A 14,782-nucleotide genomic window follows, 5' to 3' on the forward strand; every position below is an offset into this window, starting at 1 on the left:
TTAGGAAGAGCTGTACTTGTTACTCAAGCGGGAGCTGCTCCGGTCCAGCCCAAGGTCCTGCCCGTTGGCTTTCCACTTCCCAACAGAGCCCTTCTCGTCTGTCGGCGTGATGCTCAGAGCCGGTCTCTGGCACCAGCAGCACAGGCAGGACTGCGAGGAGACAAGAGGGTGAAGAGAGAGGTTACAAGCGTGGGCTACAGGGTAAAGGAGGAGGAAATATTCCCTCACTCATGGTGGCAAGTCAACCTGCACAGTGCCAGGCTGGGAATCACAGCCTGCACTTCTGAGCCTTGCTGTCCTGCAGATCTGCTGGGAGATCTCCAGGATGATCCTGAAGATCTCCCAGCAGAGATCTGGGAGAACCCATCCCATCCCATCCCATCCCATCCCATCCCATCCCATCCCATCCCATCCCATCCCATCCCATCCCCTTCCTTTCTCAGGACTCCACTACTCCTGAATATCATCTCCGAATAACTTGGGCTCAAAGTTTAAAGCAGCCCCAGTCCCTGGTCTAATGGTTCACGGGGATGCTTCTGATCCAGAACAACAGGGACTTTTTTGGCTCATCCTAGGTCCTGCACTGGCAAAAGCCTCCCCGTAGCAGGGCAGCAAGCTCTGGTGTACTTGAAGCTCGGAAGAGAGGCACCAAGCAGGGGGAAAATTTGGGAGGAGAAATATGATCAGTATATGAGCAAATATGGGAACCCTGTGGGCTGCTGGCAGCCCCGGCGTGTCCCTGATGGGGCATTTGCCTGGGAGCCAGGAGCTGTGAGGTCCAGACCTGTCCTGCTGCTGCTTGCTGGGTGTGTTTGCCAAACCACTCTCCACCTTTCCCCTCATCTCGTAAGCACAGAAGCCCACTGCAACGGGGGTGCCTCTGGCTGCACCGTGCCTGGTCCGTGGGAGCTCGTGCCCCTGGGGCCAACGTCTGGGAAGGGTCACTGTAGCCAGGAGCTCTGGAGGGGACAACCCTACCTGGAAGCAGTTCTTGAATTTCCGGCTGACGAAGTAGAGGGCCACAGGGTTGATGCAGGAGTTGAGGGAGGCCATGTTGATCCCGAAGTAATCCATCACCAGGAGGAAGCTGAGGCAGGAGGGGAGAGAAGAGGGTGGACGTGTTGGAAGCTCACTGAGCAGAGACCTGAGGGAGGGTTTCCAAACTGCCTGGCCCGGGAAGCTGCTTCCATGGGGGGCCAGTGCCTGATAACACAGAGGTGGGCACGAAACAGTCCCTCCTGCAGCTGGGCAATTGCCCAAAGCTTTCCTTGCGAAGAGCATTTCCTGAGGAAACCAAAAGCGTGAGATCTGATTTCCCCTGGTGACCTTGATGTTCTCAAACTGGAGCACAGTAGCAGTGTCTGGCCTGAACTGGGTTTTGGCATGGTGGGTAGAGAGGAGAGGGGAAGACGGGCACCTACCACATGGCAGAAAGTGTGCACAGCCCCTAGACGTGCTGCAGTCCCTAATTAGCCCTGCAGGGAATATTTCTCTACCCAGGAGACCTCTTTGACCCTAATATAACTTTATAGAGGCATTTCAAAATTTAATTTCTTCTCTTCTTATGGTCCCCCACACCCTTTCTCTGTGCCTATCAGGAGAGCAATGCCAGCTAGAAAAGCAGCTGTTGGAACAAGGTGTTTGGAAGGCGACTCCACCAGCCCATAACGAGCCCAGCAGAGCCTCTGCCGGTGCCCGCAGGGGCTCCCACCACGCTGCCTTCTCCTGCTGCTGCCCCTACCTGAGCAGTTCACATCTGTTGGGGTCCGTCTGGTCGTAGATGGTCTTTTTGAGGATGCGGCTGAGGTGGAGCGGCAGCCAGCAGAGCGCGAAGATCACCACGAGGCAGAACACGGTCTTGGCCACCTCCCGGCGCTGCAAAGAGAGGGTGGGCAGGGGAGAAGGGGTGGTCTGGCTGAGCACTGCAGAGCAGGTGGGGCAAAGCACCATCTCCCCATGCTGAGCAAGGGCCCTTCAAGTAATTTCTGTAATCTGATGAGGGCTGGGCACCCCTTTTGAGTCCAAACCACAACCTGCAGGTCCCAGCTTCTGCATCATGAGGACTCTGAGATCCAGGCTGCAGAAAGGGGCAGGGTACCAGCAGCACAATATGGACCAGACTCCTTCACCCCCCTTCCCATCATTGCTCGTGGTGACTTTGCTGGGGTGATGCTCCCTGGGACATGGGGGCCTCGTCCATCCACCCTTCACACTATGTCATTGTGACAACCAGCTGGTCTGCCTCAAGGGATCATTCCTCAAAGTGTGGGAGGGGACAGTAAACTCTTCTTTTCCCTGCACCTTTTGTCTGTGATATGGCACATTCAGTGTTTGGTCCGGTTTGATGTGATCTGGGCTGGCACAGTACAGCCAGAGATAAATGACCATAGAAAATGAAAATCAAGCTGGTCCGTGGCCATAAGGCTAGTGGTTTGGGTTGTCCCTGAGACTGGAGATGGTAGAGCTGAGGGCCCATCTCCCTGGTTTCATCCATGCGCCTGCACCCCTGCGCCAGTATCCGCTGTGGGGCTATGTCAGCTCCTGCGTGTCCTTCACGGGGACACGTGTGTGTGCTCCCCTTCGGCAGCACTCCCTCCTCTTTTGGGAAGTACAAGAGTTTCTGCCCTCCTGGTTTGCTTACCCGTTTCATGTGGTCATTCAGAGCAATTCTCATGCCATTTCTCTTGCTCAACATCTCGCATGACATGAGGGTGTAGAAGATGCCAGTGCATACCAAGGGGAGGCAGAAATAGAAGCCAAAAAGCCACCAGTCCTTCACATCACGGTAGAACTGCACGTAAAAGAAAGAGCAACTGGAAACTGGGGAAAGGGGGGGTAACTGGGGCACTTCAGGAGGGACATTGAGGTGCTGGAGCGAGTCCAGAGGAGGGCAATGAAGCTGGTGAAGGGTCTAGAGGGTATGTCCTGTGGGGAGCGTCTGGGGGAGCTCGTGTTGTTTAGCCTGGAGAGGGGGAGGCTGAGGGGAGACCTTATCACTCTCTGCAACTACCTGAAGGGAGGTTGTAGCAGAGTGGGAGTTGGCCTCTTCTCCCAGGCAACCAGCGATAGGACAAGAGGACACAGCCTCAAGCTTCGCCAGGGGAGGTTCAGGTTGGACATTAGGAAGCATTTCTTCTCAGCAAGGGTCATTAGCCATTGGAAGGGGCTGCCCAGGGAGGTGGTGGAGTCCCCATCTCTGGAGGGGTTTAAGAAAAGCCTGGACATGGCACTTAGTGCCCTGGTCTAGTTGCCATGGTGGTGTCAGGGCAATGGTTGGACTCGATGACCCCAGGGGGCTCTTCCAACCTCATTGATTCTGGGATTCTGTGATCCCTGACACCAATGCTGGCCTGTATCAGACACTTCTGATGCGCAAAGGTGTAACAGCTCCTGTGCTAAGTGCACATGGGATTATCTTCCCCCAAGGCTGGCGCACATGTTTAACCTGAAGAAGTAAAGGCTGGTTTACAGTCCAAGAATCATGAAGCTGGTGGGATGGAGTACGTACCATCATGAAGCTGGATTTCTGTTCGGAGGCAAGCATGCACACCCAGAGGTGCCGTTCCCAGTAGCTGAGCTCCACCATGTCAAAGGCTATAGCTTCGGGGACTGCAAGCACAATGGCCACTGCCCAGATCAGCATCACCTCCACTGCCTTCCACATGGGGATGCCGATGCCCTGGATCCGACTCCAAGACGCCACTGCTCGGTACCTGCCCAACGCGTGGGAACGCAACAGGAGCAGAGCGGAATGAGAAAAGCAACGGTCAGGAAGGGGCTGAGAAGGTGCAGATTAGAGTTGACCCCAAGGGCCCCTTCCTCCACCCCTGAACCTTCTCCTTCAGTGGAATGGGAAAGATGAGAATCAGGGATGAATGTGATGGTAGCTATCCTTGGCCAATGTCTACCTGCCATTGGGGAGGTGCCACTCTTCCCCACCATCCCAGCATATCATGATCCTCCCCTCAACCTTTTCCAGCAGGATTTAAACTCTGTCACCACAGTCAATTCCTGTTGGATTTCAACTCTCCATGACATCACCCTGTCCCCATCTCTGAACTTGGCCTGGGACCGATCTGCCCCGCAGTCTGCCTCTCGGTTACAATGAAGGGACATGCTACAGTCAAACACGGGTCAGGCTGAGCAGTGCAGCTGCAGAAGTTGTCTCTTACCTGTCGATGCTGAGAGCACAAAGGCTGAGGACTGTGATGCCCACCGAGGCCTTCTGGATGAAGGGGACCAGCTTGCACACCTGCACACCGAAGGGCCAGTCCTTTGCCAAGAGCTGGGGAAGAACCGCAGGGTTAACAGGCTGCTTCAGAGAAGCATGTCCGGCTTCCCACCACAGCAGGTGGTTACCCACAAGGTGTGAGAAGCCCACAAAGAGCAGTTGAAAGCACTCTGAGGCCACCTCCGCTGGGGTTACGCAGTGTGAGCTTAAAGCGTATCTGATCGCAGTGATTTGAGACCCCCTGCCAGCCACATCTGGTTGTTCTCACTGTCAGATTACATGGACCTCCTTCCCACTTCCAATTTCCCTGCCTTCTCTCCCTGCCACCCAGCCTGCTCAATCCAGGACCCCTCTGACACTCAATTTCAGAGTAAAGCTTCCCTTTGACAAACCAACCTGGCTGAGCTCCAAGTCCTTCACCCCATGGCATCCCTTCCAACCCTTCACAGAAACCTCTGCCTCCAGCCCACCAAAACCCATCTCAAGCAGTGGGCAAGAGCGAGCTGCAACAGCCCAGACACATCTCACAGGTGTCATAACATAATAGGGTAGTGAGGTGGATTGTGAACTGGCTTAGGGAAAGAAGCCAGAGAGTGGTGGTCAATGGGACAGAGTCCAGTTGGAGGCCTGTATCTAGTGGAGTCCCTCAAGGGTCGGTACTGGGACCAGTTCTATTCAATATATTCATTAATGACTTGGATGAGGGAATAGAGTGCACTGTCAGCAAGTTCGCTGATGACACCAAACTGGGAGGAGTGGCTGACACACCGGAAGGCTGCGCAGCCATTCAGAGAGACCTGGACAGGCTGGAGAGTTGGGCGGGGAGAAACTTAATGAGATATAACAAGGGCAAGTGTAGAGTCCTGCATCTGGGCAAGAACAACCCCATGTACCAGTACAAGTTGGGGACAGACCTGTTGGAGAGCAGCGTAGGGGAAAGGGACCTGGGGGTCCTAGTGGACAGCAGGATGGCCATGAGCCAGCAATGTGCCCTTGTGGCCAAGAAGGCCAATGGCATCCTGGGGTGTATTAGAAGGGGGCTGGTTATAGGTCAAGAGAGGTTCTCCTCCCCCTCTACTCTGCCCTGGTGAGGCCGCATCTGGAATATTGTGTCCAGTTCTGGGCCCCTCAGTTCAAGAAGGACAGGGAACTGCTAGAGAGAGTCCAGCGCAGAGCCACGAAGATGATTAAGGGGGTGGAACATCTCCCTTATGAGGAGAGGCTGAGGGAGCTGGGTCTCTTTAGCTTGGAGGAGACTGAGGGGTGACCTCATTAATGTTTATAAATATGTAAAGGGCAAGTGTCATGAGGATGGAGCCAGGCTCTTCTCAGTGACATCCCTTGACAGGACAAGGGGCAATGGGTGCAAGCTGGAACACAGGAGGTTCCACATAAATATGAGGAGAACTTCTTTCCAGTGAGGGTGACCGAACACTGGCAGAGGCTGCCCAGAGAGGTTGTGGAGTCTCCTTCTCTGGAGACATTCAAAACCCGCCTGGACGCGTTCCTGTGTGACATGATCTAGGTAATCCTGCTCCGGCAGGGGGATTGGACTAGATGATCTTTCGAGGTCCCTTCCAATCCCCAACATTCTGTGATTCTGTGAATGTACTCGGAGCTTTTTGTCTGTTTGTGTTTTTCTCATCCTTTCGAGAGCAGAAACACCCTTCCCCTCTCCCCTGCAAAAGTGGAGCCTGTGGTAAAGAGCAGAGGGTAGATATTCCCCAGGGCACCGGGGCAGGAGGGAGCAGATGCCACCCCTGCAATCGCCAGGCTGCACCAGCGCTCGTGCCGTATGGACCCTACCTTGTACACGTTGATGGGCAGAGCAATGAGGATGTAGAGGAGGTCTCCGAGCGCCAAGCTGGCGATGAGGACGTTCGGCCCGTTCCTCATGCACTTGTTCTTGTAAATGATCCTCAGGAGCGTGGAGTTCCCGATGATACCTACTATGAAGATGGTGCAGGACACGATGGTGTTGATGTACTTGAAGATGTGTCTGATATCTGCAGGCTTCACACACACGGGCAGCAAGGGTGGCTCCGAGCTGGTGCTCCCGGGGAGGTTCTCCGAGCGGTTCGACAACTGGGCATCCTGGAACAGGCTGGGCTGGACCAGACTGTAAGCCTGCTCTTGGCTAAGCACCTCCAAGGGGATGGTGCTCTCCTGGAAAGCCCTTGGGGTCTGGCTGTGTGCCCCGGAGAAGAGGCAAGTCAGGAAAATGGTGAGAGTGGTGGGAGCTGGGATCCTCGCCATTGAGGACCGAATGGCAGAGCTGGGTGCAGAAGTCCTCACAGTGCTCATGGGATGCCCTGGCCTGGGTCTTGGTTGGACCTGTAGATGCAGAAAGGGACAAAGGAGAGAACTCCATGATCTAGTTGACATGGTGGTGTCAGGGCAATGGTTGGACTCGATGATCCCAGAGGGCTCTTCCAACCTGATTGATTGAAATTGAAATTGAAACTCAGTTGGCAGAGGAAGGAGGAACAAGACGGGACTGAATGAAAGCAGTTGCTGGAGAAAGGCCATCATCAGAGTAGTCAGAAATAATGCCAGGTTAGATCCCATCTAGTCACAGCAGCTGGCCCCCGTGGGTGGGAGTCTCTGCTGCCAAAATTAAGCATGCCTCTACAGAAACACAACCTCAGAGGAAAACAAGCAGTCTCTTATGCCTCTTATGCCTCTTTTCTTCCAGTTTGTGCCATGGGCAAACTGGAGCCACACTAACATCCCCCTGTCCAGCAGATCCCATGGCTGCCCTACGCCGTCTTTCTGTACACAACGAAAAGACTCAGCACAGTCTTGCTGGGAACTGTGATGGGAAAATACTACAAGGTTTTTTCCAGAAATGCTCTATCGACACCTGACATCTTATTCCAATTTATGTGTGAGCAGAACAGCCCCTCCTGCTCCATCCTCATCGTTGTTAATTGAACCACTTCCTTTCCAGATCCACCGTGCCCCTTCAACTCGATATTCCAGGATATAAATCTCCCTGTGCCGTTTGCAGTTTTCACTGCTGAGCACAGTAAAAGGTCTCTCAAGCTCACCAAGGCTGGAGCACTACTAATAAATATCACCGGAGGGGGTTCTGCTTTGCAAATCTCAGGCGATGCCTTCACAGAATGACAGAATCAACCAGGTTGGAAGAGCCCTCTGGGATCATCGAGTCCAACCATTGCCCTGACACCACCATGGCAACTAGACCATGGCACTAAGTGCCATGGCCAGGCTTTTCTTAAACACCTCCAGAGATGGTGACTCCACCACCTCCCTGGGCAGCCCCTTCCAATGGCTAATGACCCTTGCTGAGAAGAAATGCTTCCTAATGGCCAACCTGAACCTCCCCTGGCGAAGCTTGAGGCTGTGTCCTCTTGTCCTATCTCTGGTTGCCTGGGAGAAGAGGCCGACTCCCACTCTGCTACAACCTCCCTTCAGGTAGTTGTAGACTGCACCAAGGTCACCTCTGAGCCTCCTCTTCTCCAGGCTAAACACCCCCAGCTCCCTCAGCCGTTCCTCGTAGGTCAGACCCTCCAGACCGTTCCCCAGCTTGGTCGCCCTCCTCCGGACTCGCTCCAACACCTCAGGCTGGACTAGCTCAGCTGCCACTCCACAACTGTGTGAGGAAGCTGAGGGTGGCTCTAGCACTGTCCTGGCATGATGTGAGCTTGGAGAAGGGGCTTCTGGATGATTCAGATATGGCCACCAGTGGGAAGTGAGCACAGAGAGGGAGTAGAAGGTGTGAGCCCCCCATCAGCCTGTGCCCCAGCACCCTCTGTGCCCCAGACAGGGTCACAGTCAGCACAAACCTGCCTCGCTGGAGAAGTGGGCACAAACCCTTGGTGCAGGGACTTGAGCCTGCACCCTTGCCAAGGTCCTCAGCTCCCCATCCTGCCCCAAGCTACCCCAGGGGCAGCTGCCTCATGGGTGAGTCCCCCCCAACGCCCTCCTCTCCTCCCTGTGATGCCCACAGGATTGCAGCTCGTAGGAGAGGGTAGATCCCACTCACAAGTCCTGCCTGGGGTCCCTGAGGGTCTGGGCAGCTCACAGGGAGCAGCTTTGGGTGGCCCAGATGAATGTCTGCCCCTCGGGGCTTCTTGGGGCTGGAGGTAGGTGGTTGCTCCTGGAGTCAGGAGCTGACAGAGGGGAACCAGACGCTCTCCCTGACTATAGAGCCTGGTGCGGCTGTTCAGCGCCTGGGGACCGGGCAGAAGAGCTCATGTGAGGGAGGATCACAGGACACACTCACTGCATCCTGCCCGTCCCCTCCACAGTGCAGCTGCAAAGCACTGGGGGAAAAAAAAGCATTTCTCCCCCATCTTGCCTTAAAATCCAGCAGCTTGTTAAAAGGGAAGCATTGTTTTCTCCTGCTCAACAGCCCGTTTACTTCTTGCCCTCCATGCTGCCTCTCACATCTCAGAGGGCTTGAAAGCATAACCTTTTCTCATTGGGGGGAAACTGAGGCATGGGAACACCAAGGAGCTTGTTCAGTGCCAGCATTGCTTGACCCAAAATCCTCTGAGCTTTGCTCATGTTGCTGATCATGGGGAAGTGACCTGGTGCCTGAAGGGGCCATCCCCGTCCCATCTGCCCAGCTGGGGCTCTTCAGATAGCAGATAAATGAGGTACATGGAAGTGGCAATGTCCTTTACGCTGTGCTGAGTCCGAATCGCAGCTGAGACCACTGGAGTCGTGACACAGACATCAGAGAATGATTCCCAGGGAGGAGAGGAGACTGAAAACCACTGCCACAACCCTGCACAGCCTGTGCCTGCCTGGAAGGTGCCACGTGCGGGCTGGGGGCTCAGGACGCCACTTGCCTGGGAGCCCAGGAGAGCCCACCACAGCCCAGGCAGAGTCGTCACCTCGAGCCAGCCTCTCCCCTCCACGGCACGCTGCCCGCTCTCCTGCCTGCAGCAGGGCAGGCTGCCTTCCAGAGCAGCTCCACTGCCAGACCAACCTCGCCCAACGCAAACCGGACCTTTTCTGCGGGTAAACATCTCTTGCAGCAAAAATGCCACGGGAGGGGGAAAGGGGAGAGGAAGGCAGATGATAACACCACAGAATCACAGAATCCCAGAATCAATGAGGTTGGAAGAGCCCTCTGGGATCATCGAGTCCAACCATTGCCCTGACACCACCATGGCAACTAGACCATGGCACTAAGTGCCATGGCCAGGCTTTTCTTAAACCCCTCCAGAGATGGTGACTCCACCACCTCCCTGGGCAGCCCCTTCCAATGGCTAATGACCCTTGCTGAGAAGAAATGCTTCCTAATGTCCAACCTGAACCTCCCCTGGTGAAGCTTGAGGCTGTGTCCTCTTGTCCTATCGCTAGTTGCCTGGGAGAAGAGGCCGCGTCCCCAGCTGCTTCCCTGGCCTGAACCCAGCCTGGCCCACAAGCAGAGGGACCTTCCCCCAGGGCTGTGTTGGATTTCTTCTCCCTGCCCACCAGTCAGACGTTGCTCAGGCATCGTGGTCCCTTCAATGCCTCCCCCAGCGTGGGGGCCGGTGGGGGGGGATCTGAAAAACGTGCAAAAACTCACCCCGGAGCTGGAAATCATTTTGTTTGCAAATTAGTGCACGGAACAGCAAAGCTTTTCATTGGAGTTAAGTTACCTTCCTCGTAACCATGAACTTGGGATGCTCCCGGGATCAGTGTCTTTCCCTCTCACAGCTCCATGGGCAGCTGGGCATGTCCTGTGGGCCCTGGGAGAGCTGCAGCGTTGTAGATCCTGGAGTTGGCTGTTGTGCGCGGGCTGGTGCTCCGGGGAATGTCCCTCCCCTCTGGTGACTTGCCGAGGTCTCTCTGAGCGGAGGGGTTGGTTATATAGACGATGCCAGGGCTCCCCCCGAGTGCAGCCCTGCAGCCAATAGGGACTGGGATGGAGGAGGAGGAGGGCGAAGCAGGAGGAACGCGGTACGGCTTTGGGAAGGAGATGAAAATAATAAACAAATAAAGCTTGAGGGGAGGGAGGGAGCGGGGGGGAGGCTGCTGACTGCAGAGCAGCGTGCCGGCTCGACACCTTGTAGATGGGCTCAGAGGAGCCTCGTGGCTGGGCTTTGGCGAAGGAAGATGCAGCCCAGACCATCTTTGGGGAAAAGTGACATCAAAGTCCTCTGCCCAAGGTGTACAAAGCCACCTGCTCCACCTGGAGCTTTTGAGGAGGTGTTCAGGAGCAAGACGAGTCCAAGCAAGGCAGATGGGCCTGACAGTTTCCTTCTAGCCGAGAGGAAAGAGTGTAAGAAGCCCTTACGGAGGTGCTGGGGAAGGACAAGCCTCACTTGCCCCTCTAACATGGTCTCCCTGAGCCTTGGTCTAGTGAAGCAGGCTGGGAACAGGTTTCAGATCAGCCTCTTTCCCTAGGGGGTCAAAGCCTCTCCCAACCTCCTCGGCTCACCTGCTTGGAGAGGAAAGTTTCTTTCCTCACCATGCAGTGGACCCACTGTTCTCAGGAACGGGAGATTCATTTGGTGTGTGGCAGGCTGTTTGTTTACACAAACACCGAATCCCCTTGCTCTGGGGTCCTCGATGGCTCACAAACACGTTGGCATGGTGCAGCTATGCTAAGTCAAGGTGGTTTCACTTCGATGCAGGAATCCCCTTGCCCTTTTAGCCCCAAAACAAGGACAGCAAGAATAGGTTCAGGCCCCTTCCCCAACTGAAGGCATCTCAAATGGAAGGAGATCATGTTGTGTTTAAGGTCAGGTTGGATGAAGCTTTGAGCAACCTGGTCTAGTGGAAGGTGTCCATGCCCATGTCAGGGGGGCTGGAACTAGGTGATCTTTAAGGTCCCTTCCAACCCAAACCATTCTGTGATTCTCTGATTCTCTGACATACTAGAGGGTCATGCTGCTGTCCAGAGGGTCCTGAACAGGCTGGAGAAAGGGGCTGACAGGAACCTCCTGAAGTTCAACAGAGGGAAGCACCAAGTCTTGCCCCTGGGGAGGAATAATGTAGATCTCTTGTAGGAAGCGATCTCGCAGCCTTGCCCACCCGCGTTGTCCATCTCTGAACTTTTCTCAGTTGTATCATGGTATTTGTGTATTGTTTTATCTGCAAGCCATGATCTGGTCTAACCTCTTTTCTTACTACGTTTTTGATTACCAGTCTTCAAAATGTAATTGCCAGTAGAGTGTGCCTGGCATTGGAAATGTCAGATAAGATGTTTGTTCCTTTCTACTCAAGTTGTCTTTTTGCTGGACCTCAGTGCAGTGTTTCTATACCCTGATGGGTGCCTGTGACACTGAGGCTTTGGTCTGGGCCAGGGTGGGAGCGAACAAGTCCATTACCGGCTGGTATCTTTGAAGGGCATCGGGAGATGACCTCCATTGTTCCGAGTGACTCTGCCCCTCTGCACTCTTACACTCCCCAGAGAGATCAGGAAATCTGCACCTCAAATAGCTCATCCCTGGGTCGAAGCCTCCTTTTGGAGAGCTGCAGCTTCTCCTTGGCTCCCTTCCTGGAGCACACGCGTCCGCACGGCACCTCTCCTCCCGACCCCGCTGAGGAGGTATCCTGCAGTCCTATTCTGGGACAGTCATGTTTCTGCATGTGACAGAGGGATGAATGGGTCTGTCTGTTCTGCTGGAGACAGCGGGCAGCTCCAGCCCCCTTCGGAGACCCCCAGGAGAACAGCAATCTTCTTGTACAGTCAGCTAGTGTCCTTCAAACACAATTCAGTTCCAGGGCTGATGTCAAGGGTCACTTAAATTGTCAGAATGAAGAAGCTGCTCCTGAATTAAGCCGTGGTACAATCCTGCAGCAACCAGCAATGCAGCATCGTGCAGGCAAGCAACAGCTTCATGGGGTCCATTTTGCACAGACGATCTTTCCATCTTAAAGATGACATGTCAAGAGCCATAGCTCAGAAAAACACCAACTCCTCATTGATATATCAGATGAGAAGGAGACTGATACTTTGTCTTCATGCTACCTTTAAGCCTGATGGATTGATTTGCAGCCTGGAGCTAAGATTCGTTTGGAAATCAGACATAGCCTGACTTGAGAGTCCTTGAGAGAGCATCTGGATGGGATCCTGCTAAAGACCATCAGCCACCTGTCAGTGTCTCCTGCTAACGCTTCAATCATACTTGTTGAGAAGAAAGACAGATCTGTGTTGAAATGAAATACCACAGCCGTGTCATGTCACAAGAGCGAGCGCACAGCTTTTGCTTTTACCTTACCTTAGTGAGCTGCTGGAAGGAGGAGCTGCTGGAAGGATGCGCTCCGAAAACTTACCTCTGCAGCTAACCTTTAATGGCTTCTACAATTTATTCTCTATACAAGAAGCTAAGATGTGGGAAAATCATATTTTTTGCACTGAGTGTAGCTGTCTTGAGTACCTGATTCATCTCTGATTTGCCCAAGGCTCATCCTCTCGCATCCCTTTGTTCCCCTTAGCATAGGCTTTGGATCACCTAGTGGCCACCTACCTCAGCAGCCTTCTGCTCTTTCCTAGTCCTACCTAACCTGGTCCTGTCCATACGATACTCGAATATCACAAGAGAATGGGCTAATAGGTAAAAAGCAGCACTAATTTCTTAGATCATAGCAAAGATTTTGTGAATAAGGGTAACCAAAAGAGTGCTATTACGATGGAAGAGGTCAGCCCAAGATGAAGTGAACGACAACCAAGTTTTGGGCTGTTTGTGCACTCTGGACTGTCTTTGACCAGTGACTTTAGGTCCAGCATTCCCAATTTGAGATACTCATAGGACGTAGTTCTTCAGAGCTCTGAGCTAAAATGGAGTTCGTTCCTGGCCTTTGATCTGCTGGTTTTGGAGTAAGTCATCCCAGTGCATGGCTTTGCCTGGGAGCTAACTTTTAACTTTTTAAAGCCAAGTCCCATGATATTGTGTCACAGCAAGAAATCAGCTTAGTGGTGTCATCAGCGTATCTTTGTGGTCTGGAGAGAGGCACAGATTAGGGCATCCATCCCTCACAGCTTGGCCAACTGTGGGAACATGTTGATGTTTTTTTGTGTGTGATCATATGAGAAGAATCAGATACTACAGGTATGGTCATACAGCAGAGAAACCTCTGGAAGAATCGTTTAAGAGGCTCCTCTTACACCCCCCTAACATAGGGACACATACTCATTCACCCTCCTGCAAAATGAATCCAGCTGTTTACCCTGAAATGTAATCAGGCCTGGGCTGGACCTGGCTGTCAGGACCCTGAAGGCACTAATTGGCCTTAATTGCCCTGAGCAGCCTCACCTGAGACCTCCAACCCCACCCATGGGCCCTGGAGCCCTATTTCAGCTCAGCTGTAGGAGTCCTAGTCTCCTGCTCAGTCCTAGCTATGCCCCTGCTTAGCCCTGGGCTCTGTTGAGCTGTACCCTGACCCACAGGCTGACTTGATCTCAAAATGTGCCTTGTCACTGTGAGCTTACCCAATGATTTGAACTCTTGGTTGAACCTGGCTGCCTTCTCCAGCCCTGCTCCACTCACCTTGATCAGGTACTGTGGGGCAGGTGCTGGCTGGGGAGGCTCTGCCCTGCTAGCTGGGGTATCCCCTTGGCTCCCTGTCCTTGAGGGAGCTGCTGGTCTTTGTGGTGCCCTGATGGTGGGATGGTGCCTTGTGGTAGAGGTGCACCTCTAGGAGCAGGGAGGGGGAGGAGGACTTTGTGGCTGGGGAGGGGAGGGAGGAATGTGTCTCTAGAGGGAGAAGCTACATCCAAGTCTGCCTCCTGAGCTCACCTTGAGGAAGCAATGGGAATCTGCCAGTGACCATCTCGTTGCCCACAGATCCTGCCCTCCCTCTCTACCTCCAGTCTTGACTCATCTGCTCCTATGCTCCACTCTGAAACACAACATGATGAAAAGTTATGGTGCTCATGGGAAGCAATATAATTCAGTCAACATCACTTTGAGCCTGACTGTAATTAATACTACTAATTAGCCAGGGGGCTGTATCTGGTGTCCCCCCTGTATTGCCCAGAGTGTGATCCTACATTATCCCAAATGCAGGGACTGTCCTGTAGGAAGCATAGAATAGGCTTGTTTTGAAACACATGGGGTGCTGGGACTCTTCCTTCCCGTTGGAGGAGGGGATGTCTCAGAAAGCATCTCTGTGCTGCAAAGCCAGATCGCTGCTGTTCCCACGAGCCCACACTGACCTTGCACTTAATGGCTTTTTTTGCTTCTAGCTTTCTTATCAGCTGGGGCCAACCGAAGTCAAGCTGGCTGGGGATGACAGGGCATTTGCAGCTCTGTCATCTCAGGCATGGGGAGTTCCATGACAGTAGTCACAAGTAGAAAGGGATGCTTGCCAGCTTCTTCTCTTTGAAGGTTGTCCATTATGTCCTAGTGTCAAGTCTAAGGGTGCATGTGTGTATGTGACTTCCTGCTTGATGTTTGATAAACTGGGGCTTGCAATGAGCAGAAGCCTCTTGTTGTCTTCGGATGCCTTAGAAGGACGCCCTGATTGCAAGCCATCAGAGTTCAGGATAACTGTGTTCCCCATGGGTGGAGGGAGCCGTTAAAGAAGTCCCAGCAACGGTGGACATCTCTCTACTCCAAAGATGTTGCTGAAACTGGTATAATG

The 14,782-nt window shown here is 53.6% G+C and overlaps 1 protein-coding gene across 1 annotated transcript; it reads right to left on the bottom strand.

The window, feature by feature from the left end:
- Positions 1-9,899, bottom strand: LOC137668042 (endothelin receptor type B-like). The gene is made up of 8 exons (XM_068409335.1): positions 9,850-9,899; positions 6,038-6,565; positions 4,173-4,285; positions 3,509-3,713; positions 2,642-2,791; positions 1,742-1,875; positions 979-1,087; positions 1-150 (listed from the first exon to the last, which is right to left on the bottom strand). Exons 1-8 carry the CDS (start codon positions 9,862-9,864, stop codon positions 1-3), a joined length of 1,404 nt encoding a protein of 467 aa, XP_068265436.1. The 5' UTR covers positions 9,865-9,899.
- Positions 9,900-14,782: the final 4,883 nt, after the last annotated feature.

The sequence above is a fragment of the Nyctibius grandis genome, chromosome 10 (genome assembly GCF_013368605.1).
Source record: "Nyctibius grandis isolate bNycGra1 chromosome 10, bNycGra1.pri, whole genome shotgun sequence".
Classification (NCBI taxonomy): domain Eukaryota; kingdom Metazoa; phylum Chordata; class Aves; order Nyctibiiformes; family Nyctibiidae; genus Nyctibius; species Nyctibius grandis.

What these genes read in the sequence shown, in the direction of transcription:
- LOC137668042 (XM_068409335.1), bottom strand. An exon ending in AACAGATGTGAACTGCTCAG is followed by an intron (nt 1,088 to 1,741) that starts GTAGGGGCAGCA and finishes CTCCTGCCTCAG; the next exon opens with CTTCCTCCTGGTGATGGATT. An exon ending in AATTCAAGAACTGCTTCCAG is followed by an intron (nt 151 to 978) that starts GTAGGGTTGTCC and finishes GTCTCCTCGCAG; the next exon opens with TCCTGCCTGTGCTGCTGGTG.